General features: G+C 38.5%; 1 protein-coding gene across 8 annotated transcripts in view; it reads right to left on the reverse strand.

Annotated features, from left to right (window-relative positions):
- The window catches only part of map7d1a (MAP7 domain containing 1a), a 43,201-nt gene that overhangs the window by 10,044 nt on the left and 18,495 nt on the right, over positions 1-14,662 (reverse strand). The window contains exons 1-12 of one of the 8 annotated variants that reach the window (XM_028011519.1): positions 14,096-14,207; positions 11,661-11,729; positions 11,112-11,132; positions 7,536-7,699; positions 7,139-7,250; positions 5,726-5,830; positions 4,759-4,881; positions 4,545-4,690; positions 3,719-3,849; positions 2,850-3,088; positions 1,420-1,699; positions 289-469 (exon numbers count right to left, since the gene is read on the reverse strand). In XM_028011519.1, the coding sequence (XP_027867320.1) occupies positions 289-469; positions 1,420-1,699; positions 2,850-3,088; positions 3,719-3,849; positions 4,545-4,690; positions 4,759-4,881; positions 5,726-5,830; positions 7,139-7,250; positions 7,536-7,699; positions 11,112-11,132; positions 11,661-11,729; positions 14,096-14,192 (1,668 nt within the window). In that variant the 5' untranslated portion in view covers positions 14,193-14,207. Of the gene's footprint in view, positions 1-288; positions 470-1,419; positions 1,700-2,849; positions 3,089-3,718; positions 3,850-4,544; positions 4,691-4,758; positions 4,882-5,725; positions 5,831-7,138; positions 7,251-7,535; positions 7,700-11,111; positions 11,133-11,660; positions 11,730-14,095; positions 14,208-14,662 lie in introns of those variants that run through there. The other 7 variants (XM_028011492.1, XM_028011475.1, XM_028011534.1 and 4 more) reach the window with 7 other exon arrangements.

Raw genomic sequence — 14,662 nt, forward strand, 5'->3', positions numbered from 1 at the left:
AATTCAGTCAAAAAAAAAAGAAAAAAAGAAAGAAGTCATCAAAACAATGGGCTCTGTGTTTGAATGCTGGATCATGTTTGACCACAAAAACATATTTGGGAATGACCACAAGAGGGCAGCAAAGTGTTACCGCTCATGACACAACAGTAGAATCATGTTATGTGTCTACAAAATATAAAATTAATTGAGAAGTGCATTTTCTGGCTGTTCCTAGCTGAACACACTTCCTCTCTAGTTTCATCCACACAAACTCCAGCTGTGTTGTTCTAACCAGTTTATCCAAATGACCTGTTTCTGTAAGCGCAGGTTCTCCTCCTGCTCAGCCTTGGCTTTCTCCTCAGCCTCCTTCTCCTCCTGCAGCCTCTTCTCCTCGTCCCTCCTCTGCTGCTCCTCGGCCATGGCTCTGGCCTCTTCTTCCCTGCGCTGTCTCTCCTCTGCCTCTCTTGCTATTCGCTCCTCTCTCAGGATCCTGGATCATACGAGGACAAAACAGGACTTAATATTACATCAGGACTTTCCCTCTTAAATGTGTTTGATCACAACTCTGACTGATCCACATGGAAGCTTTAAATCAGTTTCAGAGATACAAATTTGGAATTTTGTCTGAATCAGTAAAATTACCTTAGATCTGTAATTTGACAGGGCTGTCCCAACACAAATACATTTTTAACTAAATTATGTTGTAGTTCTTTCTGTTCCTGCTGAAATAAAAACATCCCCACATCCCGGTGCTGCCACTACCATGTGTCACTGCGAGGACGGTGTGTTCAGAGTGATATGAAGGGTTTCTGGTTTATTAGTCTTGCATATGAACCAAAAAGTTCTATTTTTATGCCTTATCTGATTAGTGCAAATTCTACTTTATATTGCATATGGCAAATAGAAAACAGGACATCTTATCTTATTGTTTCAACATTGTCTTTTTCACAGTCTTTTCTAAAAGGTCACACTTGGGGAGTATATGGCTAATGTACTGTATATATGGCTTGTGACATGGGAAAAAAGTCTTGTTATAAGGGAAATAATCTGCCAGTGGAACCGATACGTTTAAATCAACATTTAGGAAATTGTGACTTAAAACAAGCTCATATTTGTTGCTGAAAAGTTACTTGTAAGTTAGTTGTGTGCTATTTCAAGTGTACTAAGATATTTGCACTAAAAATTAGACCAAGAATACTTGGTAAGATTTTGTGCTTATGCAGGGTTATACTGACATTAAATACCACACAGGTGGAATGTGTTAACTAATTATGTGTATTCTAAAGGCAATTTGGTTGCAGTGCATTTTAAAGTACATATTTGACAGATATGTCAAATCCATAAAAAAACAAAAACAAAAAAAGTAAAGGCTTACTACCATGCTATAAATCAAACCAAGAGCTTTCCATTTGCACATCTACTCTCCCCAGACCGACTGACCTTTCTTTCTCCTCTTGTTCGCGCCGCTCTTGCTCCTCCCTTTCTCTCTGCTCCCGGGCCTGGCGGCGTTTTTCTGCCAGGATGCGGGCTGCCTCCTCAGGGTCGTTGGTGCCAGCCATGGGCTTGGCTGACGGAGAAGGTGAAGGCGACACAGCGCGAGCAGAGGGGGTCGAAGCCGCTGGCTCGAGCTGGGAAGGAGTGGGAGCGGGACTGGGGATGCTTGGAGTTTGAGGCGTGGAAGCAGCAGAAGAAACTGTGATGGCAGGAGCCACAGGAGAACCTGAAACACAAGTATTTTAAAACGAGAACCATCAGGTTTAATTGTGTAATATTTGGATATTTTCCGCTACTTTTTCTTAAAAAAAAAAAAATTCTAGCATAAAAATGGACTAAATGGCCAAGTTAATCAGCACAGTCTGTCTGTACTTAGTGCGGTTCAGACATGACAGATGGTTGTTGATACTTATTGCTTATTAAAAACATTACACAGATGTTTTACATTTATTCTATTGTTCTTTCGAGATATAGACACAGAGCGAGGCACAAGAGAAGAGAGTTTAAGGCAATTATTTAAATAAATGTGTTAATGTGTGCATTAACACATTAAACGTGATAATGGAAATTATTTCTGTACTTATCCATGTCTGAAATGCTAAATTAAAATGCTGGTGGGATGCCATTCCCAGATCCAAATACTTTCTTCTGAGAAAACTATCCAGCAACATCACTATCTGCTGAGAAAACTAGCTTAGTGGACATACCATAGGAATGTTATTGGTGAATTATACTAAGATGTAGCTAAGCTGGACAAAAGTCTTTAAAGTAGAACATTCCTTCCTCTCAATACACATAATGTCATTAAGAGGTTAATTTATTTCAGTCATTCTGTTTAAAAAGTGAAACTTATTGAGCATATAAATGCATGGGGAAGATAACTGACTTCACATTAAAGAGTCTTTTTAAAGACAAGCAGATACAGAATACATGGTTATTGTTAAAGAAGAGATCTCAAGTCTACAAATGAAAAGTTGAGTGGAAGGGAAAAGTTTGGCAGAAAAGATGAACAAGTGACATGTATAACTGCAGTCTTTACAGGAATGTGAAGCCAAGTCCTTTCTAGAGCTTAGTGGAGATTTACAAGGTATGAATTGTGGCTTGACACAACTATATTGAGTTGTGTCAAATGTAAGTACTTTTTGATTATTTTAGTTATTGAGATGCACCTGTACTGCAATAATATAGTCTGAAACATTTCACTCCAGTTTACACTTCAATCTGAAGAAAAATCGAATCCATTTGTATCCATGTTTGTGTCTACTTCCATGTATAACTCCCAATAAACATTTAATTCATATAAGCTCCCGTTAGAGAAGCACATACTGAAACACTAACTTAAGAAATGCAGCATTTTTCCAGCTTTAGTTACTCACTCCTCCGTCTCTCTGGAGTGGTGGGCCTGCGGGGCTCCTTCACTCTCTCCAGTGGAGCAGGGGAAGCGGTCCGGTGGTCTATCCTAGCCGGGGTGCTGGCTCGTTTCGGCCGGGCTTTAGGAGTGGCTGGGGTTCCACGGGTTGATGGGGGCTTTGGGGTGGCAGCAGGGCTTGGAGAGGCATTTCTGCCCTTGGGTGTGGCTGGGGATGCTGGTCGCTGTCTAGATAAAGGACTTGGACTGGAAGAGAGAGACGAGAGAGCAGGAAAATATGAAACATGAAGGAAATTATTGCAACACAGAAAACTAAAAACACAAGATAGCTTGTTTAGGTAAAAATTATTCTGAATAATTGCAGTCTCACTGCAAAATAAACAGGCATTGCCCCACAAACACTTGGCAGTGAACCATTCCTGTCCTTAAAATGTTTTCCCCCTTCAAGCCTGTACTCAAGGAATTTGATTTATTTTCCCCTTTCACTCCATCCATCTGTTATAGAAGTGACTTATTGTGTGGTCTGGGAAATAGAGAGGAATCTCTGAATGTCCCTCAACATGCGACTCCATCAGTTATGAAAGCAGGTTAATGAAAGGTCAGACCAGCACAGACACAAAAACTCAGTCAGTAAGCAGAAGCAAGCCGGAGGGCATCATGGTTCAATTATTCTAGAGTACAGCATCATTGAATGTTTCTTTACAGGTTTTAAAAGAGCAGATTACTGTACCAGCTCAGAAAGCTTATTGGTTTTTGGTCTCACTCTGGCAGCCAGGTAAAGTTTAAACAGAACAATTTTTTGTATGAAGAAATGTTCTACTTTAACAGTCATAACCACCGATTTTAAGCTGAGAATATTACAAATACATCACATACCTTGGATCAGGTCGGTGTCTCATGCTGGGCAGGGATTGCCTCTTCTTCAGGACCTTCTCTTTACTGATGGCCTTTTTCTCCTTCTCATTCTCCCGTTCTTTGTCTCTTTTTTCCTTCTTGTTTTTATCCATCTGAAATAAAGAGATTTTTAATCAAAATTAGCATTCATTTTGCTTAAAAAGTTTTTGTATTATGGAAATAAAGCTGAAAGGTTTAGAAAAAACAGTTTGCAGATCAGGATACATTTTAATTCAAAGTGTGTTAAAAATCCCAAATACTGGATCTAAGCCACGATCGAGACTTTTCCAGCTACATTCATCAGCCCCCCTGACTAAACTCGACTCCAGATACTCAGCACTTGTCAATTTTCTGGGATTTCATGTCAGCTGCAACTCCAAAAACAAACATGAGACTGTTTGTATAGCTAATTAAAGAAAAATCTAAACCCTTTTTAAGATTCACAACATGCAAAATGTTAATCACAGGAAACCAGATGGTGTATTGTCTGCTGCAAAAAAACAAACTGTCACGTCACCTGGTCTTTGTTCTCAAAAATCCTCTCAACAGCTGCTCATAAAGAACTGAGGCACCTCTAGAGGAGTTGAAACACTACTCATGCAATTTTTGAAGTTCAAAGTAATAGGAAACCATTTTATGTTTTATCAGCACTTGGTTAACTGAATCTCATCAAAGCAGATGATGAAGATGTTCGATTTAGCAAAGCACTTCAGTAACAAAATCCTGACAAAGAGTTCTTGGTAGTTTCAATTTCACCTATTATTTATTTATCAGGTCTAGTAAAATGTATCTACTGCTTTTAACTTACAGGTGTGGAGCTTCGTCTGTGCTGCCGCTGGGTGATGTCCGGTGTGCTAGATGTCACCCTCCAGCGGTCAGAGCAGCGGTGGTGTGGCTGGTGGGCGCACAAGGTTAGGGGGCTGGCTGAGGCCGAACGAGGGCACAGAGAAGACTCTATGGATAAGAGTTAAGAGATTTATGAATTTATAAAAATTCATGTGTTCTAATGAAGCCCAACTTACGTCCATCTTTTCCATTACTCAGGACACTAGCAGCACTGCGGCTGCGAGCGAGGAACGACAGGGTGGGCGTCATCAGTCGTTCGACTATACTGCTCTCCCATGGAGTCAGTGCGAGGCTGCGAGCTGCAAAAAAAACAAAATATAAAGTTTGGTACAAAATGAGCCTCAGATCCACATCTTTCCTTAACCCAACACAACAGAGATCCAAAGAAAGTATTCCCACAATTATGAAATAAAGGATTCTGCAGGAAAATACTTTAAAAGATGTATTATGCAATCAATCAGTGTAATTACTTTTTCGTTTGAAAGGTATTGTGTTTGTTATTGATCAGTCTTTGTTGGGGTAAAATGGAAAGACAGGATTTTTTTGCATGAACACTGAAGAGCAATAATTCTGAGAAGACAAACAATAAAAAAAATTACTGGAACATTTTGCTTCTAATGTTTCTCCACCTTTGCATCACTTCTTAAACCTCAGCAGACCTTTAAAACATCAATAAAAAGAATGATCCTTTTAATTCCACAAATATGATGTCATTAGTAAATTACATAACCAAAGATGTCCCTCACCCAGTGAATTATGATCAGAAGGAACATAAAAGAACCAATAAGGACAGTGCAAAACCCACCAGTAATGTAATGATCATCACCAGACAATGAAAGAACCAAAAGAACAGTAAAAAAAATCCCATAAAACATATAAGCATGCAGAACAATTTTAAGAAAAAAAAACCCACGTCTGGAGTTTCAAAAAACAAAAATAATAATTGTGGTTTTGAAGGATGGAAATGAGTCAACTGTCAACCACCAGGGTGAGGAGAGGTGCTGAAATCAGACAGTGAAAGGGAGCGACTGCGAGGGAGAAAAAAAAAAAAAAGGACAACGATGGAAGGACTCGTGGGTGTCGCCAGTGGCTGAATGATGGAGAGGTTTAAACAGGCGCAGGCCGTTCCAGATGTAGCCTTACTTCTGCTGGGGGAGTTCCAGAGTGTGGCCGAGGACTTGGAGAGTCGCTTGTTTATAACAGAGTCCACATGTTTGGGCAGGTTGACCGCAGAGACAGAGCATCTGCCTAAGAAGCCAAGAGAGCGCCACACAGATGTTCACAAAGGTCACATAGTTGAGAGGAACAGACGGGAGCAGCTGAGGCGTCATGAGTTATGCTAGGACACATCGACTCTTTGAAGGAGCAGCTGCATTAGTTTTGTAGTCATTTCTTCTTTATTCAAACAAGTAAAGGTCACTGAGACACAAAGTCCCATTTTCAAGAGGAACCTGTTTTAAATACATGAACAACAATGTTAAATAGCACAATTTGTACAACACACTCACTCAGTTGTTCAACAGAAAAAGACAGTAGCAACAAAATATTAACAGCATTTCACTAGTATTTTATTAATCAGCAGTTTGTCCCAAATTAATGGATCATTGTTAAAAAATAAAAAATATGTACACTGAAGGAACACTGAATGTAATAAAAGAATAGGTAAATGTAATAATTTACTCATTTGTAAATAGTTAATGCATATGGAATCTGAGAAACGGCCTTTGAAAGAGAACGTCTATGGACACTAGACAGAGCAGGTTTCAAGCAGGATTAGGTGGTTAATAAATCAGTAAGGTGAACAGAAGGACAGATTAGCTCCAAGAAGCTATTTTAAAAAGGAAACTTTTCTTTGTCAGCCATTCCTTCAGGCAGCTCTTTCTCCGTTTTAACCTTTTGAGCTTTCAATCTCTTACAGTCATGAAGTATGCTAGATTTGGAAATGTTGGCAGAGTTTTGGAAATCCTACAGGAAAAGGTTTATAATCTTAAAAAAAAAAAACATTGCTTTTTAGATTTACTAATGAGTCCAATATATTTCTTTCTGTTTTAATAGCAAAACAATATGAAAGTAGCAAAAAATTTAACTTTTACTTTACTCAAAAGTGAGCAAAAAGGTAACATTCCTTGACAATTTCATTTTATAAAAACATTTTACCATTTTTGGCAAAAAAAACAGCTTACAGTACTTTTCAAAAATAGTGACATGTTCCTCCTTCAATGTTTCGATTTATGAAATTATCAATGCTACACTTGGGTCCCCATAAAAATATTATTTGGTAAACATTGGAAAAGTTTAAAAAGTTTTGTGCGTTATAGATTAAATCAGTATTTGTTTTGTCAAAATGCTGCATGTGGATAAGGATGCAGATCACAGCCCTGGAAAGCAGTAACACAAGGAAACACCATCATCACTCAGAATCTGTAGGCAGTCTAAATAACTAAATATTTCCCTTGATGTTAAACCAACAATTGTATAGGAAGTTGTTCATATAATTGATTTCATCTCATCCAGACTGAATTATAATGTTGATCCAGATGTGCACCATGAACTCACTCTCTCTCTGGCTGGAGTTTGGGGATCCCGTGCCGACCCATGAGCTTCTCTGCTGGCGGATTTCCGCCCACGTCTTCTTAGTCGATCTGTGTATAGCCGCCTCGTAGCGTTCCTGGGAAACATGCGTGGAAAGATGGAAGCTGTTAGAACTTATCTTGCTGGACGTCAGTCAAATGAACAGTCCAGATTCATGCACAACGTCTGACTCAGACACTGAGTAAAACTAAATCCTTCCATCTGCAGCTGACTCACTTCATGCTCCATTACAGCAAAAAAAGAGCTTTGACTTCTCACTCCTCAATGAACTATTGTCTCAACTATTAGAAGACTGGTGATGCAACACTTTCTAAATGTGCTACTTTAAACAAACATCGCCTCCGTTTCCATTCAAACGTACTTTATTCTTCTCCAGTTTCTGTTTCTGCCTCTCTTCCAAGGCGGATCGCCGTTTCTCGGCTTTGACGCGCTGCACCTCGAGCTTCCTGCGCCGTTCCTCTAGCTGCTGCTCCCTCAGCTGTCGCGCCTTCTCCTCCTTCTCCAGCCACTGATTCTTTTTGGCCGCTATAATCAGGTAGAGGGCATGGTTAGGGGAGGAAAAGTTTCTCAAAAGCTACCTGTTCCTCGCCCCCTCTTAGTGGGAAAACGGTTCCATGTGTGCTCTGTGAAACTGTGAATTTTGGCTTTTGCTTTAATAAATCTTAAATATACTACGGGTTTTATGCCCGCGGTAAAAATGACATTTCCTACATGTTGTGCTTTATATCTTTCACACCTGCAGTTCGGCTTTAAAAAGTTCTAAATTTGCTGCATAATGGCAAGTTAAGCCAAATGAATTACATCTGAGGTGAGATTTTTATAGTTTGGCAATTCCTTCAAGCATCACTAAAGCTACACTTTGATATGGAAATCATCCATTTGTTGAGCAAATAGATGACTTAAGAATTGTGACTTAAGAAGACTTCTTTCCTGTGTACACACATCAGCATTTTCTATTAAACCACTAGAGAAAGCCTCCATAAAAAAATAATCAGTGCTGCTTATATATAATCAGTCCTCCTAATACAACAAAAAAAAAACAAGTTGTTGTTTACGGAAGACTGTGATGGATAATTGCAGTGATGGTGGAAGTCAATGGGTTTAAAGACACAGTTTATCTTTCATGAAAGAATGGAACAAAAAAGCTGAGTTATACACAGGCTCTCCTTGAAGCAAAGAAAATGACTGCTGCAGTGAAAATCTGTTCTTTGCTGCTTGACATTGAAGAGATACCAGCTCTTCCTTTCAGGAAAATCTGGAACGCAGAAAAACTGGCCCAAGGAATGACCTTAAACGCCAACCAAAATATTCAAGACATCCTTTTATTAATGAATAACCTTCACTCTCGTTAACATGGACATTTTAAAATGAAGACGACAAAATTGGTTGCAAGTACCATACAAGCAAAACTAGTTAATACAAAATGTGAGGGAATTCGGATTTGAATGTTTGAATTTAACTTCCTTTTGTCATCAAAACAAAGATTCTGGATGCAAGAAGGGATCAGAAGCAAATTAGCTTCAGTCTTCAGCCAAACACTACCTGAAGTTAGTCTGATGGCAGCTAAGTGCTATTGATATTTAGCCACTTCGATTCTGGGGCTTTAAATTTTAAACAGATGTCTAAATCTGAAACTGCAAGCTGGTGCATAGTAAACACATAAACAGAAATCAACATTGATTCAGACTACAGTAAGGTCATTAAAAAGCCAGAGAGGAGCTTTGACCTGGAACTTTAAATATTTATATCTACAGCAAAACACAGTTCAACTTGCAAGATAACACACGTAAAATAATTTTTTTAAATGTCTTTTTCACCCTTATTACCACTCAGTTCCTCAACCAGTCATAGTTGGAGAAGAGTTTGAAATTGTGATGCACTGGTTCATTTTATTTGGCAGACTGGGATGATTTTCAGTCACATGGTAATTAAAAAAAACTGGGTGAATCAAATTTGAGGTTCCTCAAGGCTTTGTTCTCTGAACACTTCTAACAAATATCTACTACATGCTTTGCCTAGTTCAGATTATATAAAGCATTACAATGATACACAACTTTTCATCTGTGTCAATACATTACTGACGCCCCCTGCAGTTCAAGAGTAAGGTTGTTCGTAATATCAGTGATTGGAAGGGTGAGAATTTTTGCATACAAAGTCAGAGATCATTAATCCACTTGACTCAATAAGCCTAAAAACCAGAGAGTTAAGTAAAGTACTCAGATGTCAATTTTATTGAAACTCTGTCAGCTACATTTTTCAAATGATTAGCAGGATGAAGGAAAAAGAGCAACAAAAAAAAAAAGATTTTCATTAGGTTTGATGTTTATGATGGCGTCTATAAAACTGAATTGAAAATCTGCCATACAAGCCAAAGTATCAGTTCATTTTGTTTCAGTTGTTTTTCTTTTTTCATTTTGTTTATTTTTGTCATTTTGCTATTATTCTTTAATGCCTTCTTTGATCTAAGCTTCTTTTTTCCCCCCTTTTCTTCATTTTAAAATCACGGGAAAAAACATTGTGAATAAACAGCACAACACAAGTAAACTTGCCGTTTGCATTTTGTTACTAGAAACACCATCATTTGTGCGGCTGAACCAATACCTCCCTTTAAGCCGACGATGTAAACAAGAGCTTTGGCTGAAGTTCTTCTGTTATCCCAGTCTGACAGTGAATTAGATAAGACCCATACCATCTGGCATGGCCCTGTGATCGCCCAATTACACTGATCCACAGCATCAACTGTGTCAAACACATCTTACAACATTCAAACACTAAGATGGATTAGACAAGGACAACGCATTGCTACAAGTAAAATGATGACCTGTTTTGGAGAAAACCTACAATGCGGAAGAATACAAATCAGTATTATGTAGCACAGTCTATGAGCCATTCAGTTATGCAGCTAAATATGTTTACTTCAAATGCCATAGTTTTTTTTTTTGGAATAAATTGAATGTTACGTCCCATCTGGCAACGCTGCGCTGTTTAACTATAATTTCACAGCCAAGCCAAAAGAAGTTGCACGTGTCTCAAAAAACCTTCAATTTCTCCAGGAAGATGGCAATCAGTGGTTCTGTGGTTCTAACATGTTATCTTCTGTAACTGGAACCGAACGATGACCAAAGTTCACACAAAGGGCAGGTTACTCTGCAGCCTCTGTGCATTAAATTAAATCCATTCATATGGATGGTTAAAGGATCACTTTATGATTGCTTTAAAAGATGATGAGGATGTTCACAGAGACATTTAGTAGGGTTCGACAGGTCAAAAAGAAAAGATGGCAAAAATGTTTTCAAAAAAGGACCATTAGATTAAAAATGGAAGAAAAGAATACCCCAGGGCTGGGCAAGATCACCAACATATACAACAGCTTGTTAAATTTAAAATCAAAATTTTTTGTGCCATAATATATAAACATATATATAATAAGAAAAATAAAATAGATTTTAGGTACAAGCGGATGCGTTATGTCTTCCAACCTTCCATCTCTTATAGTCGGTGTTGACTAGAGCTGCACAGTATATTGAAATGCAATCAATGTAATAAAAATTTCAACTGTAAAGAACGGATTTCAATATGTGGTTGACTATGCATTCAAGCCCTGTTTGTTAATAACTTATTTGGCCATTTGGATGGACGTCACTCTCTTGAATACTATCTGACGATAGTTGTTTGTGAACAAGTTGCTAAGGAAAATGCTGTGACCCATATCATAATAAAATATTTTCAACAATAAGCTATAATTTCATGGGTTTTTTTAATACTGTGCAGCCCTAGTGTCAATTGTATTTATTGATGTATTACCCAGCTCTAGATAATACAGATGAAAATCATAAGTGAACACATCCAGCATAAACTGAATGATTAAAAAAAATGAAAGAAAGAAAGCGGAAGGAGGCCATCACCACCACCACAGAAACGCAGGTGAGTGGCTTACCTTGCAACTTGCTGAGCTCTTCTGCAGGAGGAAAGAAGACAGGAGCAACTGTCAATCATGCAAAGCAGTGAGAGGCTGAGTGGAGCAGGGTGATAAAATGCATCAGCCAAAAGTAAAAATCTAGCTAAATAAACAGCAGAGCTGTTGTCTTTAAAAGATGTGAAACTTCCAGATATAATCACTAAAGAGAATATGTGTCCTTTTATTGTCAAGTTATTGTTTTTTTTCATCATGCATGTGAAGAGTCTTTTTATACGACTTGGTCGAGACACAGTCAGGTGAGCAGCTAAGTAGCAACCTCAGCAAATGCTGCTTGCAGAAACATGCAGAATGAAGGCCCATTTGGTTGATTTTCTTTAGTTGACATTTTCTGCTTCTGCAGAAGCTCCACCTGCTCTCATTTTCTCAAAGTGTCTGTGAAGCATGTGCATGTATTCCGCAGCCAGACCAGTGCAGAAAAACAAACTGAACATCCTCCACGCCAACACAAGGGGGAGCTCTCATCACATGTAAGAAACATTTGTATGCCCACTCATTGTTTCTACTTACCCAGATACCTGGCCTTTTCCTCCCGCCGTTCTTTTGCAAGCTTCTGTCTCTCCTCTGACTTCGTAACATCTGAGATAAGAACAATTAACGAGAAAGAGAAGGCAGTGTGAAGGAGAGGAACGACCCTGAATTACATCAAGTTTACTCAACATTAATAAAATTGTTTTTATCTCTTTATGTACTTTGGCTTGCAATAATATTCATACTCCTTAAAGTATAACTCTCATTTTGTCATATCACAGCTACCAATTTCAATATATTTCGAGAAATATGTGTAATACACCAAAGGTTGTGTGCCTTTACAAGGGAGGGAAGAAAAAAAAGATAATTGGCCTTATTTATTTGTTTAATTTGAAACGTGTGACATGTATTTGTTTACAGTCCCACCCTTAACTCTTTTAGTTATTACTTTGTGGAACCACCTTTTGTCATAATTACAGCTTCAAGTTTTTTGGGGAATGTCTAAACCACATAATTGCAGTGTCCTGTACATGGAAAACATGACTTCTTATACCTTCCATTAAACAATGACCTCCTTTAACTGCACATCCAAACAGGCCAGATTGGTTGTTCTTTGATTAATATGCTCTCCTTGCCTGATCTGTCAGGATAGGCGGACGACCACACTTTGGTAGGTTTGTTGTTAAGCCACACTCTTTCAAATTTCTTTTCATGTTCAAAGCCGGGGCTGTTGTTTATATTCTATCCAAGGTTTAAACACTACCACAACTTCAGCCCCAAGTTGTCTGAACTGTTTCTTGGTTTCTATGATGCCGTTTGCACAATCATGTTGTCTCAAACATTTGAGCACTTTAGACAACAGCAGAGACTAAATTTCACACAGGATCAAAGTTGGACTATATAGAAAAACGCAGCATGTTACCTTTTTTCTTCCACTTCAAGAATATGCACTATTTATGCTGGTCTGTGACAGAAAATGCTAATAAAATATACTGTGCGCACTGCAAAGCATTGTGTACAGAGAGCATTAAATTAACAGCTGAGAGCAAAGCTCTACGAATAATCAAACTAGCAAATCCAAGTACAAAGTAGCCAAAAAACATAGCTTATCGGTCATTTGCTTCATTTAGAAAATGCATAGTTTAGTCAACTCTGCATTTATATTGTCCAGTATCTACTAAATAGCGGCTACATTTGTGTCCTGTTTAATTGAGGACTGACTTTGGCAAGAACAAAGCACAAGGAGTCCGATAAACACAAACACTATTTTTTTTTCTGCATCTCAACAATCAAAGCCAAGGATATATGTCTCCACAAGGAAATCCATGTAGAGAACAGGCAATATGCCACAAACGTCTATTTAAGCATTCATTTCGAATGCATATTCTTGATAATAAAAAAAAACATCCTTCCAGTGAATGGTGCAGAGTAGGCAGTCTCTTCTCTAGAAAAGAGGAGGAAGGTACAGCAAATCTATGTCACCTTCATGTGGGTGGACATTTGAATTTAATATTTAATGCCTGGAGGAGGACACTCGCATCTCCAACCGATCCTCACATAAAATTCTAAATACCTCAGAGGACGCACTCAGTTCAGGACAATGGCGGAGAAAAGCAACAAAAGACACTGAACTATTTCAAGAATTCAAACCACAAACTAACCGGAGCTTTCCAGAGAAAAAAATGTGGCTAATGCTGTATTTAATCACAGCCACACTTTCCATGTGTTTATCCAGTTTCAACATTTAAACAGTTCAACACGCATGCAGAAGTGTTGCATGGGTGTTGCAACAGTTCTGAAAATGCAAGGGCTACATCAGTTTATTTTACATGAAATTTATAAAGTTAAAAGTATAAAAGCAACACAAACTTTGCAAACTGATTAATGCCATCAGTCTATCAAATTCAGCAATTTTCTAAAGTATTCAGTCTATTTTGATGCCACTCAGAAATACAAACATTCCCTACAGATTTACAACAAATATTACTATTAACCACAGACTTTAAATACAAAATATGCAAAAACTACAAACTAGATGAAAGGGAGAATGGAGAAACAGATTGAAGAACACATAGATGGAACAACTAAACAAATGGTTTGACATAAATGAACAAAAACAAATGGATGGACAGAGAGTTAACTGAGAAAACGATGTACAGACAGAACATTTAGATGTTTCTCATCTGTCGTAACCCTGGAAACCTTCATCACGGCTGCCGTTGTACATTTTTGTTCTATTGCAGCTTTAAAGTTTATCAGAATCTGAGCACTCACTCTAAAATCTCTCCTGTTATAATTAAATCCCTCACATAAAAATATAGGTCACCTATTTTCTAACTCAATGAGGTCAATTGAAATCACCACTTCATAAAATAGCAATGTAAAACCAGACTCCGTATTACAGAACAGGCTAATGTGATGACTGAAAATAACATGGTCCTTTGGGAAACAGCGGCACAAATAACGTTCTTGACCTGGTTCGAGTCGCAATGCTGCATCATCTCCCTCGGTTTTCATAGCCCAGATGTTGAGAGTCTTCAAAGTGGGAACTCCTCTAATAGGGTGAGGCATGAATCTTGAAATGCAGAAACTATCTGCTGTGCAGTCTCTCAACAACAACAACGGCTGACCCACTTTGATATTTATAGCAAGATGGAAAGTCCATGTGTGCAGTCTTGGTCAGAGTGATGTGGCGCTGTTAGCACCTCTCAGCCACTTTAATCAGAACAATCCTGAGTATAAAGCAGACATGGGCAAACTACGGCCCCCGGGCCGTATACGGCCCGTTAGGCTTTTTAATCCGGCCCGCCGAACTTGTCCAAATTATCGTAAAAACCCATGGATGTGTAAAATCCTGTTTCATTTCCCTTTCCCCTGCAATACCCTCGTTTCCCCGATAGACGGCGCACTAGTCTAGACACACTTTCCAGCTGACATTTTCCCCCTTCGGTAAACATGAGCGGACCAAAGAAAAGAAAAGTGGACACTGAGTGCCGAGTGTTTAAAAAGGAGTGGACAACAAAATATTTTTTTTACTGATG

Source organism: Xiphophorus couchianus, chromosome 3 (genome assembly GCF_001444195.1).
Source record: "Xiphophorus couchianus chromosome 3, X_couchianus-1.0, whole genome shotgun sequence".
NCBI lineage: Eukaryota > Metazoa > Chordata > Actinopteri > Cyprinodontiformes > Poeciliidae > Xiphophorus > Xiphophorus couchianus.